The sequence below is a fragment of the Lolium perenne genome, chromosome 7 (assembly GCF_019359855.2).
Source record: "Lolium perenne isolate Kyuss_39 chromosome 7, Kyuss_2.0, whole genome shotgun sequence".
NCBI classification, from domain to species: Eukaryota; Viridiplantae; Streptophyta; class Magnoliopsida; order Poales; family Poaceae; genus Lolium; species Lolium perenne.
In genome coordinates, this window is record NC_067250.2 from 274,672,641 (window position 1) to 274,687,913 (window position 15,273).

General features: G+C 47.0%; 1 protein-coding gene and 1 long non-coding RNA gene across 4 annotated transcripts; one reads left to right on the forward strand and one right to left on the reverse strand.

The window, feature by feature from the left end:
- Nucleotides 1-3,097: 3,097 nt before the first annotated feature.
- On the reverse strand, nt 3,098-6,015 carry LOC127312660 (uncharacterized). 3 transcript variants are annotated; one of them, XR_007858489.2, is made up of 5 exons: nt 5,677-6,015; nt 5,326-5,606; nt 5,171-5,220; nt 4,926-5,065; nt 3,098-4,825 (listed from the first exon to the last, which is right to left on the reverse strand). It is a non-coding gene; the product is annotated as an uncharacterized lncRNA (long non-coding RNA). The 3 variants fall into 3 exon arrangements; XR_007858488.2 differs by having other exon boundaries at nt 5,326-5,542; nt 5,677-6,012; XR_007858490.2 differs by lacking the exon at nt 5,677-6,015 and adding an exon at nt 5,607-5,631 and having other exon boundaries at nt 5,326-5,542.
- Nucleotides 6,016-6,960: 945 nt separating this feature from the next.
- On the forward strand, nt 6,961-8,396 carry LOC127312659 (arogenate dehydrogenase 2, chloroplastic-like). Its single transcript, XM_051343198.2, has one exon. It carries the CDS (start codon nt 7,019-7,021, stop codon nt 8,153-8,155), a length of 1,137 nt encoding a protein of 378 aa, XP_051199158.1. The 5' UTR covers nt 6,961-7,018; the 3' UTR covers nt 8,156-8,396.
- Nucleotides 8,397-15,273: the final 6,877 nt, after the last annotated feature.

Sequence of the window (15,273 nt, forward strand, 5' to 3'; positions counted from 1 at the left end):
TGTTGCTTTGGTGGGATTTGAGTGTGAAGGATTTGAAAACCTCTAGTGTTCTTGCTTTGCATCATTGCATAGTGTTGAGCTCTCCACCACGATTAGTTCGAGTGAGAGACTGTGAGGTTGTTACTCTTGGAGGGAGACCTCCTAGTTGGCTTGGCGGTTGGTTCTCCGGTGATCTCTTCAAGGAAGATTGTGAAGAGACCCAGGCTTCTCCTTCGTGGAGCTTGTGAAGTGGTTTTGGAGCTTGCCATCTCCAGAGTGGAGGAAAAGCTAACTATAAGGAAAGGGCCATTAGCCTTCGTGGGTTTGGCTCGGAGAATAGGGTGAGCCTTCGTGGCATTGGGGAATCCTTCGTGGGACCTCCACCCCTCCAAACGTGACGTACCTTCTTGCAAAGGAAGGGAACACGGGAATACATCCTCGTCTCCGCGTGCCTCGGTTATTTCTATACCTGAGCTTTCTTTCGTTGTGATAGCCATCGTGCTTGAAGTACATATATCTTGCTATCACTTGTGCTACATATATCTTGTGCATATCTTGCTTAGCTCTAGTTGTTGTTGTTGCACTTAGGTGAGCCTAGCATATTTAGGGTTTGTTCTTGTAAAATAAACGTTAGTTTAATTCCGCATTCTTACAAGCCAAATCCGTAAGAGTTTTTAAAACACCTATTCACCCCCCCCTCTAGGCGACATCTCGTTCTTTCATCCCCGAGGTTTATGCTGATACAGACAACCACCCTAGGCTTAGGACCAGCCACACAAACCGATGGACACACCGTATACGCCCAACTAACATCGACATTCGCTAGGTAAAAAAGAGGACCCAATGTGAGCACATAAACATAGCAAAGGCCAACAAAGAGAATGATGAGCGTTCAAGAGGGTGCCAAATCTAGCAATACGAGGGATGGAGGAACTATAATGGAGGTGCCTCCAAGGAGGGAAACGACGTTAAATATGTAGTTCTCGTCGGCAATTGGCAAAGCCATGAAAGTATTTTCCCAAGTTTAGTCCACACACAGAAAGCAGGCATCACCAAAAGGGCGACGAGTGTTATTATTGATGCCCACAAGTATAGGAGATTACTGAAATCTTCGATGGACGAGCATAGGTTAAGCTTGGGGATGTTGATGCATGTAAAATGCATGCATGAACTTTGTAGTTTGTTGACACATATTCGCATATATTTGCAACATATATGATGGTATATCCATATTTTATATTGATTTTTGGAGATTTACCAATGATCATCTTTATTTGGTTTATAACTCTGCAGGACAGGGAAACCATGTTTTGTGTATTTTTAACTTTCAGGGACCTTAACGAAGTCAAATTGAGCTAGAATTTTGGGGATGTCAATATTTCATCAAGAGATGCATTTGGAGCGCTTGGACCTTACGAGATGTGCCAGGAGGGACAAAAGAGGTCTGGGAGCGCGCCCAGGCATGGAGGGCGCACCACTTTGACCTTCTGCTCCGTTTTCTCTTTTCCGGCAATCTCAACCGGATCCATAGTTTGATGCTTACCCTTGATGGTCCTGCCGGATCCCTGGGAAGGATCCAGGTGAACCGGAATGAGAGGAGGTGGGGCGGAGGCGAGTGGAGTGGCCATGATGGGATCCGCCTGGGAAGGAGGAGGAGAATACATATCTGCATAAGAGGCTTACGTTAGTAAACTAGCCGTAAACAATACATTTCATTCATTCATCCCTACGAGCTCTGATTGATAAGCTTGAGGTCGGAAAACTTACCAGCAATGGAGGTCGCGGTGGATGGACTGGCCGGCGGTGAGGTTTCGGTGCGGTGGCTCACCGTACTTAAGAACAACCGAAGCTCCGGCGAGGCGGCGCGAAGAGCTCGGAGGCGACCCAAGAGTGAGAGCGACGTGAGGGGATAAATGAATGTATTAAAGGGTTAAACCCTGGAGCGGTGATAATTATAGCCGGGAAATGAGATTCGTCCTTCGCATCCTGTGGTCGGAACGCAAGCGTCGCGCCGTTGGATGAGCGACATGTGTCCTAAACCATAGCGGTAAATTCAGCAAAAGGATTAAATTACCGTTGGAATTACCCGAGAATGGAGCCTGAATTGGCGGAACCATTCGATCTCCTTGTGGGATCCGGGTAACTCTGAGGTACTTAGTTCAAAATCTGCGGGATGATTATCCAGAGAACAACTTTGAAAAATTCGGTCGATGGATGAAGTCCTGTGGGAAAAAAAGACTTTTCCGGCAAAGGAGCTGGAAAGACATTTTTGAAGTCGGAGTACTTCAAGATTTCCATAACTTCCGGGAAGCTAGCCGGAGATTACAGAGGCATGAGCAAGACGAAAGATATGGTGAACCTCGGAGAACTCTAGAGGCTACTGTTGTGGATAACCTTCCCACCCCGGTACACCTTGGTGGACCCAAACCGTATGCCATGTCAGTTCGAGAGGAAGAAATATAACTGCATAAGAACAAATTTATAACATCTGAAAAAACAAATCAGTTTCTAAGTTTGAAGACCAAATTATACCACTCCCTCTACACTGAACTACTGAAAAAAATAGGCCAAACGCTGCGATCTAGGTGGATGGCGATTGGGCGAGAAAATCTCCATGTACGTTCATCTAACCCCTTCGATTTGCATGCAACAAGATAAAAACCGCAACAGGTAGAGAATCTCAAGCATGTATTGATTAGTAAATTTGGTTGATTAATGTTGTGAGTGATTTTAGAAGGAAAGGGAGTGTTGTGGGTATGATTAACACTAGTAGTTGGGGCGCCCCTTGGGGCGCCTCCTCGCTGGTCCTCTGCGTCCAAATCAATCCCAATTAGACAGCTTCTGGTGCATAAATGTCTCATTCGCAGGGCGGCATAAATGTCTCATTCGCAGGTAGCCCTGTACAAATCGAAGGTGATGAATATGAACAAATTAAAGGTTACCAGCTACAACCACACACAGTAAAACAAAACACATGATCATTTCCACTCATCCGTCGTTCTGTTTTCTCCACATTGAGCTGTTTAGAGATCGCAGACCTGTGAACATCATTATTTGGCAACGTATTTCAAGTGGAAATATTGACTGCTCTTGCACGATATACATACAACACCAGAAATTTCTTATTCACAAACATAACTGAAATGAAGAAACACATAAAAGACAACAGAACAAAACACATGATACTGCAGTATCACATTGTCATGAGGCCCTGGCATATTCTTTGAGTAGCAGGTATTGGAGGGAACATCTGAGTAGCAGGTATTGGAGGGAACATCTACGAATGCTACAACTACATACTGTCTGCGTTGTGTCAAACCCGTTCTCACCAACGAAGTCCCCCTCCTCTCAAGTGTTTGCCTTCACCTACTCCTTGTCAATAGGTCTTCAGGTTTCTCCACATCGGTATAACATGGATAAATATTTCGAACTTAGCAATCAGAGTAGCAAGTACATATTCAGCAGAATGTTAGCATAGTTGAAGTGTGGATATTTGGAAGAAGGGGCTACAAGAATAGCACGGCAAGTGTAGTGCTGTTCTTTAGCCACAAGGATGCAAGTTGCAGATGGCTCACAAGTCAAAGTAACATTTATACCATTCGTTGCAACATCATGTTCCATTGTTAGCTGATTGCATTGAGAAAGTGAGATATGCGGAGATACACACAAATATAATGTTCGAAAGGGGAATGTTACAGGAGTCATTTTCCAAAAAATGAAAACTTTAGCAATACAATTACAGAAAAGTAAATAAACTAAATTATTTATGAGCCCAAATAAAGCGTCAAGTCGTCTAGCTTCTACAATCTGGATTTAAGCCTAGTATAATCATTAGTAGTGGTAAGGCAGAAGCATTTAAAAAAGGATCTTTGTTGGCATATAAAATGCAATCAACATTCAATCATACATAACTATTTCTAGGTAATCATCTACACCACCAATCCTAACAATAATGACAGCTCCATTGTTGGAAGCAGCAGAGTGTCCTATCGGTCCTAACACAGTTCCTAGAGAAATATAGGACTGAAACGATACTGGGACCTAGTACTACAGTGCATGATACATCAGTTCTGTATAAGGTTGACTACACACACACACAAAATGCAACGTAAAAGTTGAGACATCCTTCTTACTTGTTCTTTCTAGAAGTTAACTATGTAGCATCAGAAGCTTTATATTAGTCACCGAATGCACCATGTAGCAGGATACATTGAAATATTAAAATGTAGTGTTAGGCCTAACCATCAGCGATTGATTGCACATCCTCAAACCTGAAATGTCTCCTCTTTAAAAAATATAAATCAAACTTTGGCCTGGGTGATTTCTATTCCTCTTGTCAAGCACATAAATGTTTGTGTCAAGAAAACAATAGGTAAAAAGAGGACATTTCAAAATGCAACATCAAAGAATCTTGTCATTTACCATGCATTACTGAGTTAATTAATCTTACATGGTTCACATATTTTAGTATGGCGTCAAGGAAAATGCAGAGAAAGCAGTAACTGACAGGTAACACAAGCTATTTGTGGGTTCATAATCAACAAGACAAGTAGTCGGTAAAGGCCGTTACCCCCACTTTTCGAAGATAATTACACGATAACCTTCAGTACCTTCTTCCCACCTCCAAAACCAATTCAGAGAATAAGCCACTGTAAGCTACGAAGAAACTGTTGAAACAATGCAGTACAATCTGCACACAATTAGACATTATTTTCGCTCCAACAAATTATGCTATAAGCATTAAAGAAACCGATACCGTAAAAGCGTGTCTGAGATAGGAGGTAACTCTTTTTGCCTCGACGATGAGAAATATACTATCCATGAACTTGGTGTCCAGTGTCTTGTGCTGCGACCAACAAAAACAACAAGAACATAATAGAATGGCCAAGATCAATCATCCATGTTATCTGAAGGAAATCCTCGAACGGCGGGAAAGATATATATACCATCCAGAGGTCCATGGCCTTGACGGCCGTGCCATCGGGGAGGCGGATGGCATCCTAGTGCACCGCGAGCTTGGCGTCATCTTTTCTGTTACCATTGACCAGCAGCACTGCCATCCTATACCACGAGGCACAACTCAGATCTGCATAGCACATCATACAACCTCAGTTCAACAACGTCATGTATATATTCAGTTTACAATTCGTTACAATGTAGGAAGTTTCAACAAGCTCGTTCACCGTTTTACCTATTGACTCCCCTGCATCCAAAGTTTCTTCCCTTGAACGGCAAGACGATCTGCGCCAACACCATCATCAGTTTAAACCGTCCATCAGTTGCATTGAGGCCCCATGTGAGGACCGAAGAAATATTATGAGACAAGGAAAAAAAAGGGATCGCTACCTATCTTCCCACATGAAGATCATCAGTTGCATTGAGGCCAGTAGGACACCTACTTGAGCGTTCATGGGGAGCTCACCCTGCTCTGCACCCTAAATTTGCGCCCCTGTAGGTGGCCCTCGTCAAAAGGGGGAGAAAGGAGGAGGCAAAATCTGCACCAACCTCAACATCTTGTACCCACTGTAGCCGTTTGAGAACCGCTTTCCACCGGCGGCCGCCACTGCCATGAGAACGAGAGGATCAATGGATGGTAATACTTGTGAGATGGGAGAGGATTCAAGAACCTGGATGTGGAGGATCCATGGAAAACCGACTAAAAAGCAAGGGGCACAAGATGTGATCAAGGGGTGGTACCTGGATGTGGAGGATCCATGTAAAAGGATCTTAACCACAGTTTCGGATGGAGAGCAAGGATGGGAAGAGAAAACGCTGGCGCCATCCACAACCATATCTGCTTCATACCGACACCAGATGCGGAGTCAAGGGGTGGTACCTCTTGTTTCCGCCCAATCCATGTCGCTCCCCACCTACAGCCATGCCATTTTTTCAGAAGCAGCGGTTAGGTATGGAGGCAGAGGAGATCGATGGCGAGGAGAGCGGAATCGCCAGGGGAGGAGAAGATGCGGCGGCGGCAGCCCCCGAGGAAATTTGTGGATAGGTATGGCAGGATGCGACCTCCTTTTCCTCTTCTTGCGGTCTAATTTTCTCTCTCTCTCAATGGAGCCAGCTATAGCTTGACACGTGGGCCAACGGTTGGAAACCAAGCAAAGCAGCACCCAACCCCAACGCGCAACGCGGCTATCGTGGAGCGCTCCTGGATGGGGCAAGCATACATGCACTTCATGTTTCTCAATGTATACAACAGTAGTGCCAACGATCCGGTAAGTCCGGATGGCCCACAAATGATGGTGGTGGCATATGGCTCAGCGGGCGGCTAAATTGCTGTTGATTGAAGATGAAAGAAGTTCATCCCAGATACAATGAGCCGTATCCATACATGACTACGCAAGGAGTCGGATCTAGAAGGTTCTCGGAAGGAGCCGGATCTTGAACGACAAGTTAGGAATATGTGTATCCTTGACGTGTACGGCAACGTAATGTTTCGTAAATATGTAACTTGTATCGGGTAGGTTCTATCCGTAGAAACCCTAGGATCCGGACGTCTATATAAGCCGGATCTCGGGAGACTTAGAGACACAACCACAACTCATAGATCGTCCACATAATTCTAGACAAATAGCACTAGGTCCTTCCTCCGTGCAGCGTGCTCTAGAGCTAGGTAACTCGCGTACTCCTGTCCCGATAGCTCTCCGCCCTGGCCTTATTTTCTCCTCCCTCCATGAGGATTCCTCCTCCGAGGTATTGTCGAGTAGGTAGCTACTCGGAGCTCGGTGAAAGTAATTTAGGACAATTAATGCACTATTTAGCCTGATATATCTTGGTATATCTTTAAAATAACTATTAACCCAATAATTTGGTCCAGAGGATAACTGTTACAAATTTATCTAGATTTGCATGTAGATCCTGCGATAATATGAAATGAAACGAGGAAGTGTGTTTGGACAAATTCGACGGCTGAATCACATGCTCTGGAATCGCATCCCACGCGTATTTAAATTCTCCCCGGAGCGGAGCGGAGCAAAGCCCAGACCCAAAAAACACCAGAGGCCCAGAGCCAGAGGAAACGGCACTCAAGATGCTGTCCTCTTCCACGGCTTCCTCCCTCCGCCTCCACCAACCAACCAGACCCCACCGCCGCCGCCCGCCGTCCCCGCCGGCGAGCCACCAATTCCGGTCGCCCGCCTCCCGCCGCCATCTCCCCTCCGTCCGCGCCCGGCGCGGCGGCGGCGGCACCATCCGCGCCATCGACGCCGCCCAGCCCTTCGACTACGAGTCCCGGGCGGCGGGGCTGCTGGAGGAGCGGCAGCGCCTCAAGATCGCCATCGTAGGCTTCGGCAACTTCGGGCAGTTCCTCGCCCGCACCTTCGCGCGGCAGGGGCACACGCTCCTGGCCCACTCCCGCTCCGACTACTCCGCCGCCGCCGCCTCCCTGGGCGCGTCCTACTTCCAGGACCCGCACGACCTCTGCGAGTGCCACCCGGACGTGGTCCTGCTCGCCACCTCCATCCTCTCCGCCGAGGCCGTCCTCCGCACGCTCCCGCTGCACCGCCTCCGCCGCAACACCCTCTTCGTCGACGTCCTCTCCGTCAAGGAGTTCCCCAAGAACCTGCTGCTCACCTCCCTCCCGGAGGACTTCGACGTCATCTGCACCCACCCCATGTTCGGCCCGGAGTCGGCCCGCGACGGCTGGGACGGCCTCCCCTTCGTGTTCGACAGGGTCCGCGTCGGCGACAGCCCCGCCCGCCGCGCCCGCGCCGACGTCTTCCTCAACATCTTCGAGCGCGAGGGCTGCCGCATGGTCGAGATGCCCTGCGCCGACCACGACGCGCACGCCGCCGAGACGCAGTTCCTCACCCACACCGTCGGCCGGATGCTCGCCACGCTCGACCTCCAGCCCACCCCCATCGACACCAAGGGCTACGAGACGCTGCTCCGACTCGTCGACAACACCTGCAGCGACAGCTTCGACCTCTACAACGGACTCTTCATGTACAACAAGAACTCCACCGAGCTGCTCAACCGCCTCGAGTCCGCCATGGACTCCGTCAAAAAGAGGCTCTTTGACGGCCTCCACGAGGTGCTCAGGAAGCAGCTCTTCGAGGGCAAGGCATCGCCGCTCAACGCCGACGTGCACCGGAAGCCGCTCCTCCTGGAGGGCAAGGCCTCGCCGGCACCGCCCACCCCCAACAACACCGCTGTACACCTCAAGTAGGCCTCCCCCTCCTCTTCCAATGCCTGAATTTGATCCAGAGTGTATGCTCGATTTCTGATATCGCAGCTCACATAGCTTGCATTGCATTGTGTTGTATTGTACCAATTTGTATTTGCGCCGAGTGATTTCCCCTTTGGGGGAAAAATTGAATGTATGTATCCGAGTGATGTAGCAATAAACTTCACAGTCTGAAGAAAACCGAGGAATAAAATTGATAGTACTCAGTATAACCTTTCATCAAGGAGAATGAGGAGTAAAACTATTGGCTTTGCTTGTGTGCCACTGAGGATCTTGGATGAGTAAATTCTAGTGCCAAATCAATGGACTTTCTGACATTTGGATTTGGAAATCCTTGTCTGTTGCCCCCAGATGTTTCTTCAGTGTGTGTGTGTGTGTGTTTGTTGGGAGAGCGACATGGGACGAGGTTACGTGCCATCTGACTGCGCTGTTCATCTGGTTAATAGGCTGCTTTCCTGACAGCGGCATCAGCAATACCATCGCACGGATCTGTGTGCTAGTGATACATAGTCAATTGCACATCATGGAACATAAACCACTTCTGTCACGTCATATAGGTTGCTCAGTACGTTGATCGTCATGTAGGTTTGAGTTTACGGTTTCTGTTCTGCGACCCCGAGCATGTCCCAACCAGGTAGTGCAATTTTGCAGAGAGACGGTGCAACTCGTGTGAAATTTTGTATACAATCCAGTCAGAGTGTTCAAACAACTTAGTCCCCAAATGATCAGAATTCAGACATCAGGCTACTACTACTTCACTTGTACTCCACATTTCCAAAATGTAAGTGTAACTTTCATCCCAAGTCTTTTTTTTATTGGTATGATAAATCTGACCGAGTTTACAGAAAGAACACATCATCGCTTACAATACCCAAATAATACGCTATTGGGAGAGCGACATGGGACGAGGTCAGGTATTCAGGTGGCCTGCTGCTACTAATCCAACTCCGTTGTTCATCTGGTTGATAAGCTGTTTTCCCTAATAGCGGCAGAATCATAGTTTAATTGCGAATCACGGAATCAGGATACCACTCCTATCATGTCATATCGGTTGCTCAGTACGATCGAGATCATCGCTGAGTAAGCACGACGGGATCTGCCAGTCACCCCGAGCATGTCCCAACCTGGTAGGCAATTTTGCAGAAAACCGTGCAATTCATATACAACTTTTTTTTTGAACAGGAGAAGGGTCCAAAGGACCCGAAGCTTCATTTAACTCGGCAGGTTACAAGTTACAAGCAAGACCCCGAAAGAAAAAGAAATAGAATTACACAGCAGTCCTTGCTTTTTGCAAAAAAGACCTCGCAGAAATTGTGGAAACGCGATCAAGTCCTTCTCTGCCGACACCATTGTTGACCTTGCAGCGACGGCCACCCTCTCCACTCCGGGGACGAAACCACTTGGTGTAGAGGCGGCGGCGATGCGTGCCGTGCTGCAGGCAGAAAGTCCTCCGACGCTGGAGGAAGAGAGATCATGTGAGTTACAACTCAGCAGGCGCAGAGTGGCCCCGTCGGCTGAGAAAAGCAACGGCGAAGAGTGCCGCCGCTTGGGAATCTCCGCAAGAGAAGCTTCGTCATCTTCTCCACCACCCCCAGATCCCGCTGTTTCCCAATCTTGGTCGCCACCACGGCTACCAAAACGGAGAAGAACAACCGCATCCAGGGGCAGCAGCACCACGAACCACCACCTCGTCGAAGAAGAAAGAAAGGTGGCGCGTTGTTTCCCCCCCTCGCCTCCACGGTCGGCCAGGAGAAACAACCGCACACCTTTGACCACGCCGAACCACCTCTCCCCCTCGCCGCCATGGCCGGCCAGGAGAAGCTTCACAACGCCTTTCTTTCTCATCAGACGGTGGCCATCAGCATCTGCTTTATTTGGGGAAGCGGTGCTCCATCCCTTTGTATCCTGCTCCGACCAACAGAGCAAGAGAAGCACAAAAATGAACCCTAGGCTTGAGATCTGGCTGGGGAGATCCCAAGATCCGCTCCATCTACTGGGCAGAGAGCCCACTACCGGCAAACAGCCGCTACTACATCTAGTATATACACAGCGGGCATCCCCTCCTTCTCTTCTCCAGACGGCGGCGCCGCCGGAGTTGAGTCGGAGGAGCCCCCGGGGGAGAAGGTGGACTCTTAGTTACTGTAGATGAGGGAGAGGGAGGAAGGGGGGAAATGACCAACGGCGCCGATAATTCGTATACAACTTGACTGGGAATTATTCGTTCTCTGAACTAGGTAGTTGTTGCGTGGTTGCAAGCATGGCATACCTTGTCCAAACGGACTGGTCAACGAATAAATGTAGTAGATGTAATCCATCTTTCCCAATATACAAGATGTATAAGTTTTGTGCTAAGTCATTCTTTAAATATAATTTTGACCATTATAAAAAGTTTTAATATCAGTTATAATAACAAGCAATACTATGAAAACATGTTTTATAATGGGTAAGTTCTAGTCCAAAATCTATGGCCTTTTTGACATTGGGATTTGGGGGCCTCTTTAATTCAAAGGATTTGAATATGATTTTTGAAAGATTTAAAATCTTTCTTTCAGATTTTTCTGTATGGCTGTTGTTTCATTTGTAGGATTGAATCTCATAGAACTTTTTTGAAAGAAATACTTTGCAATTGATTTCACAGAAAATCTAGCATCCACTCAAACCTCTTTTCTATAATCATTTGTTTTTCTTGTGATGGAATCAAACAATTTTTTTGGTCCATACAACATCCAGTAGAATTAAAATGCGCATGACATTGCAATACCCATTTTTTTTTATTTCTATCCTATGTTTCTAGAATCCTTCAAATCAAAGAGGCCCTGAAAGTCCTTGTCTGTCGCCCCAAATGTTTCGTCAGTGACTCAGTGTGTTTGTTGGGAGAGCAACCTGGGACGAGGATAGGTGCCATCTGCTGCTAATCTAACCCCTCTGCCGATCTGGTTGATAAGTTGCTTTCGTGACAGCGGCATTTACTAACGCCATCAGACTGTGTTGTGTGCCATAATCCATACTTTAATTGCACGCATTATGGAAGAGGAAACCAATCCTATCATGTCAAATAGATCGTTACCTGTAAGTCGCCCCGAGCATGTCCAAACCAGGGAGTGCAATTTTGCAGAGAAACTGTGCAATTTCGTGTTGAGTTTTGTCTAAAGTTCTTCAATCTCAGAGCACAGAACTCATCGTCTTTCTCCTTCTCAGCCTACTCTCCGCCCCCTTAGGCCTTGTTTGGTACTAGAGTTTTAGTGGGGATTAGTGGGGATAATCCGTTCCAAACTTTAAATCCCCACTTATCCCCCCAATACATGTTTGGTGCTAGAGTATGAGAGAGTTTAATCCCCACTTATCCCAATTTTTCCCCACTTTTCCCCCAAATTTTAGTGTAATTTTTTCAATCCCCAATACTCTACCCCTACCTAGTGGATTGGGGATGGGGTTTTGTGGGGATTGGGTGACACCAGAGATTCACCCAATACTCTAAAGTATTATGCCCACTAATCCCCACAAAAACACTAGTACCAAACAAGCCCTGAATGTCAGGTAACCCCAGGCTACTACTTCTTCACTTGTGCTCCTCAACGGTAAACGTGTAACTATATGACCGGCCAAATATGCGAAGATGTACTACTTGCTTCTCAAACGCAAACGCATAACTTATCCTAATTCCTAAGTCATTTTTTTGTAATTTTTCATTAGTTTAGAAAAACACATCATCATTACAATACACTGTCTAAACATACATTTCATAATTTTTCTTGAAAAAGATATACATTTACTAATGGAGTTCTGGAGGTTATCTGCTGTTGTACATGTCGAATTTTTCTATAAGCTTTGTGAAACCTATTAAACTTTGAATTACGACAGAGTTTTTCTTCCACGTGAGGCAAGCTTTGCGTTTTCTGAAGTATTACCTCTATTTCGAAATGTAAGTCTTTTTAGAAAGCTTTAGAGCATCTCCAGCCGCGTCCCCCAAAGCGTCCCCCAAACCGCGCCGGATTGAGCGTTTGGGGGACGTGTTTTGTTCGTGCCGCCTTTGGGGGACGTCGCTCCCCAGCCGCGCCCCCAAACGCCGCCCCCAGACATTTAAAATACTTCTTTTTAACACAGAATAAAAATGTTTGCGAGGATTGTTTTCAAATTAAATTACAACAAACAATAAAACAAGTAAACAAATATAATAAATAGGGGTAGATGCTACATCAAGGTGCCACGGTATTTCCTTTGATCCTCCACAAATGCTCAACGAGATCAACTTGAAGTTGCTCATGCACATTGCTGTCACGGATCTCTGCGTGCATGGCGAGAAAATCAGCAAAATCTGCAGGCAACTCATGATCAACCTCCGCAAGAGGGCCTTCACACTCATAGGGATCAACATGTGACCTAGCATGATTCTTGCGGTCATCCTCGATGATCATGTTGTGCATGATCACACAAGCCTGCATCACCTCCCACATTTGGTCGTGAGACCAGCTTAGAGCAGGGTACCGGACAATGGCAAATTGTGCTTGAAGCACACCAAATGCCCGCTCGACATCCTTCCTGCAAGCCTCCTGTCGCGTAGCAAAGTGAGAATTTGAAAGATCGAGATGTCGCCTAGAGGGGGGGGGGGGGGGGTAAATAGGCAATTAAAAACTATTGCGGATTTGTCTTGTAATAATGCGGAATTAAACTATCGTTTAGTTTACAAGCACAAACCCTAAATATGCTAAGCTCAACTAAGTGTAACAATATCAACTAGAGCTAAGCAAGATAGGCACAAGATATATGTAGCACAAGTGATAGCAAGATATATGTACTTCAAGCACGATGGCTATCACAAGGAAAGAGAGCTCGGGTATAGAAATAACCGAGGCACGCGGAGACGAGGATGTATTCCCGTGTTCCCTTCCTTTGCAAGAAGGTACGTCACGTTTGGAGGAGTGGAGGTCCCACGAAGGATTCCCCGTGCCACGAAGGCTCACCCTATTCTCCGAACCACACCCACGAAGGATAATGGCCCTTTCCTTATGGTTAGCTTTTTCTCCGCTCCGGAGATGGCAAGCTCCAAAACCACTTCACAAGCTCCACGAAGGAGAAGCCCGGGCCCCTTCACAATCTTCCACGAAGAGATCACCGGGACACCAACCAAGCCAACTAGGAGGTCACCCTCCAAGATTAACAAGCTCACGGTCTCTCACTCGAACAAATCGTGGTGGAGAGCTCAACACTATGCAATGACGCAAAGCAAGAACACTGGAGGTGTTCAAGTCCTTCACACTCAAATCCCACCAAAGCAACGAATGCTAGGATGAGATTGGAGAGGAAGAACAAGGGGAAAAGTCAACCAAAGACTTCAAGATCTAGATCCCAAGAGATTCCCTCACTTAGAGAAGAAATGGATTGGTGGAAGTGTAGATCTAGATCCCCTCTCTCAAATCCTCAAATATGAGCAGGAATGGTTGGAGGAATCAAGAGGGAGAGCAAGTTCTTCAAATAGAAACAATGGAGGTGAGAGAATGAGAAGAACTACTCCAGCTCAAGGTGGAAGAAGCCTATTTATAGCTAAGGTGGAAATAGAACCGTTGGGGGAAAAGACAGGAAAAAAACAAAGGAAAAAACGCCCAAAAAAGCAGCCCAGCCGGCGGCCCAGCCGGCTGACCGGAGCTGAGGCCGGACAGGCCGGACAGGCATCCGGCCCAGCCGGATCTGGGACCGGGCGAGGCTGTGCGCACGCACGGGCGGCGGGGAGCAAGGCGGCGCGGGGAAGGTGGGCCGCGCGGGCGCTAAGGCCCACCGGGCGGGAGGCCGGCTGGCCGGGGCGGAGCCGGGCGGGCCGGCGGCTGCCGGGCCCGTGGCCGGACCGGACCGGGAGGCCCACTGGATGCGGCCCCGGATGGCACAAGCCTCCAGGCCGGATTCGGCCGGGTGGGCGGCGCGGCCCGGCAGGCCGGGCGGCCGGCCGGCAGCCTCTCCCCTTTTTTCTTTTCTTTTCTTTTTATTCTTTTCTCTTTTTCCCTTTTCTTTAATAACTAATGCTCCTGAACTCCGATTCGAATGAAACTAATTTTGTTTGGAAGATAACAACAAATGCTATCTTATAGAAAGTGAAAACCCAAGAATCTGTAGGAGGGGATTTTATCATGAATATAAAAGGTAGAACCTTATATCATGAATAACTGGTGAAATCACCCAACCTCGAAAACGCAATAGAAGATGCATGTGAACTCCGTTTTCGATGAACTTGGGCTTGTTGTAAAGCTAGCAACAAGCTCAAGAACCTCACACCGAGTAATACCAAGAAGCAATAATAATATGCAACGCATGCAAGGATTGAGCTCCCTAAGACGATGTGATCAAGTTACCCAACCGAAAGCCCCTCTTAATAGTGCGGCTATCTATCCTATAATCCGGTCTCCCATCAACCAACTCGAGATCGGTAAAAGGAAAACCTATCAAGGTCATACCTTTGCCTTGCGCATCCCATCACTTGATCATTGTCGCTTCGTGTATACTCACAAATGCTCCCCCATACACTATGATGGGAAAGCCCCATTGATGCACAACTTCACATGTCCACTATCACCAAATGGACGGCAAGCTTCAAGCATGTGATCCACTCAAGATGCTCATCTTGAACTTGCCCAACTCAACCTTGTATCTTCTCATACTCACTTAAGATAGAGCATGGCTAATATTGAGTTCCACATAAGAACTCCATCTTCATTTCTTCTTCTTGATCATATCACATATATATATATCTTCATACCGATGATCTTGATGCCAATACACAAGGTATATCTTTATCTTCATGGCATCCATACTTGAATCCAACACATGGAGAGCAAGTAGTACCTATGGAATATTCCTTCATATAAACTCAATGAAAACATTAGTCCATAGGAGTTGTCATTGATTACCAAAACCACACATAGGAGCAATATACCCTTACAATCTCCCCCATTTTGGTAATTGATGACAACCACAATAAGAGGGTTTATATAATGAATATTAGAAACAAGTACGCAACTTATCCGAGAATAAGTTGTATACAAGAGGTTGTATTTGATATGGTCAAGTAACACAAAGCTACTAGCCCATAACAAAACCGGTTCTACTCACAC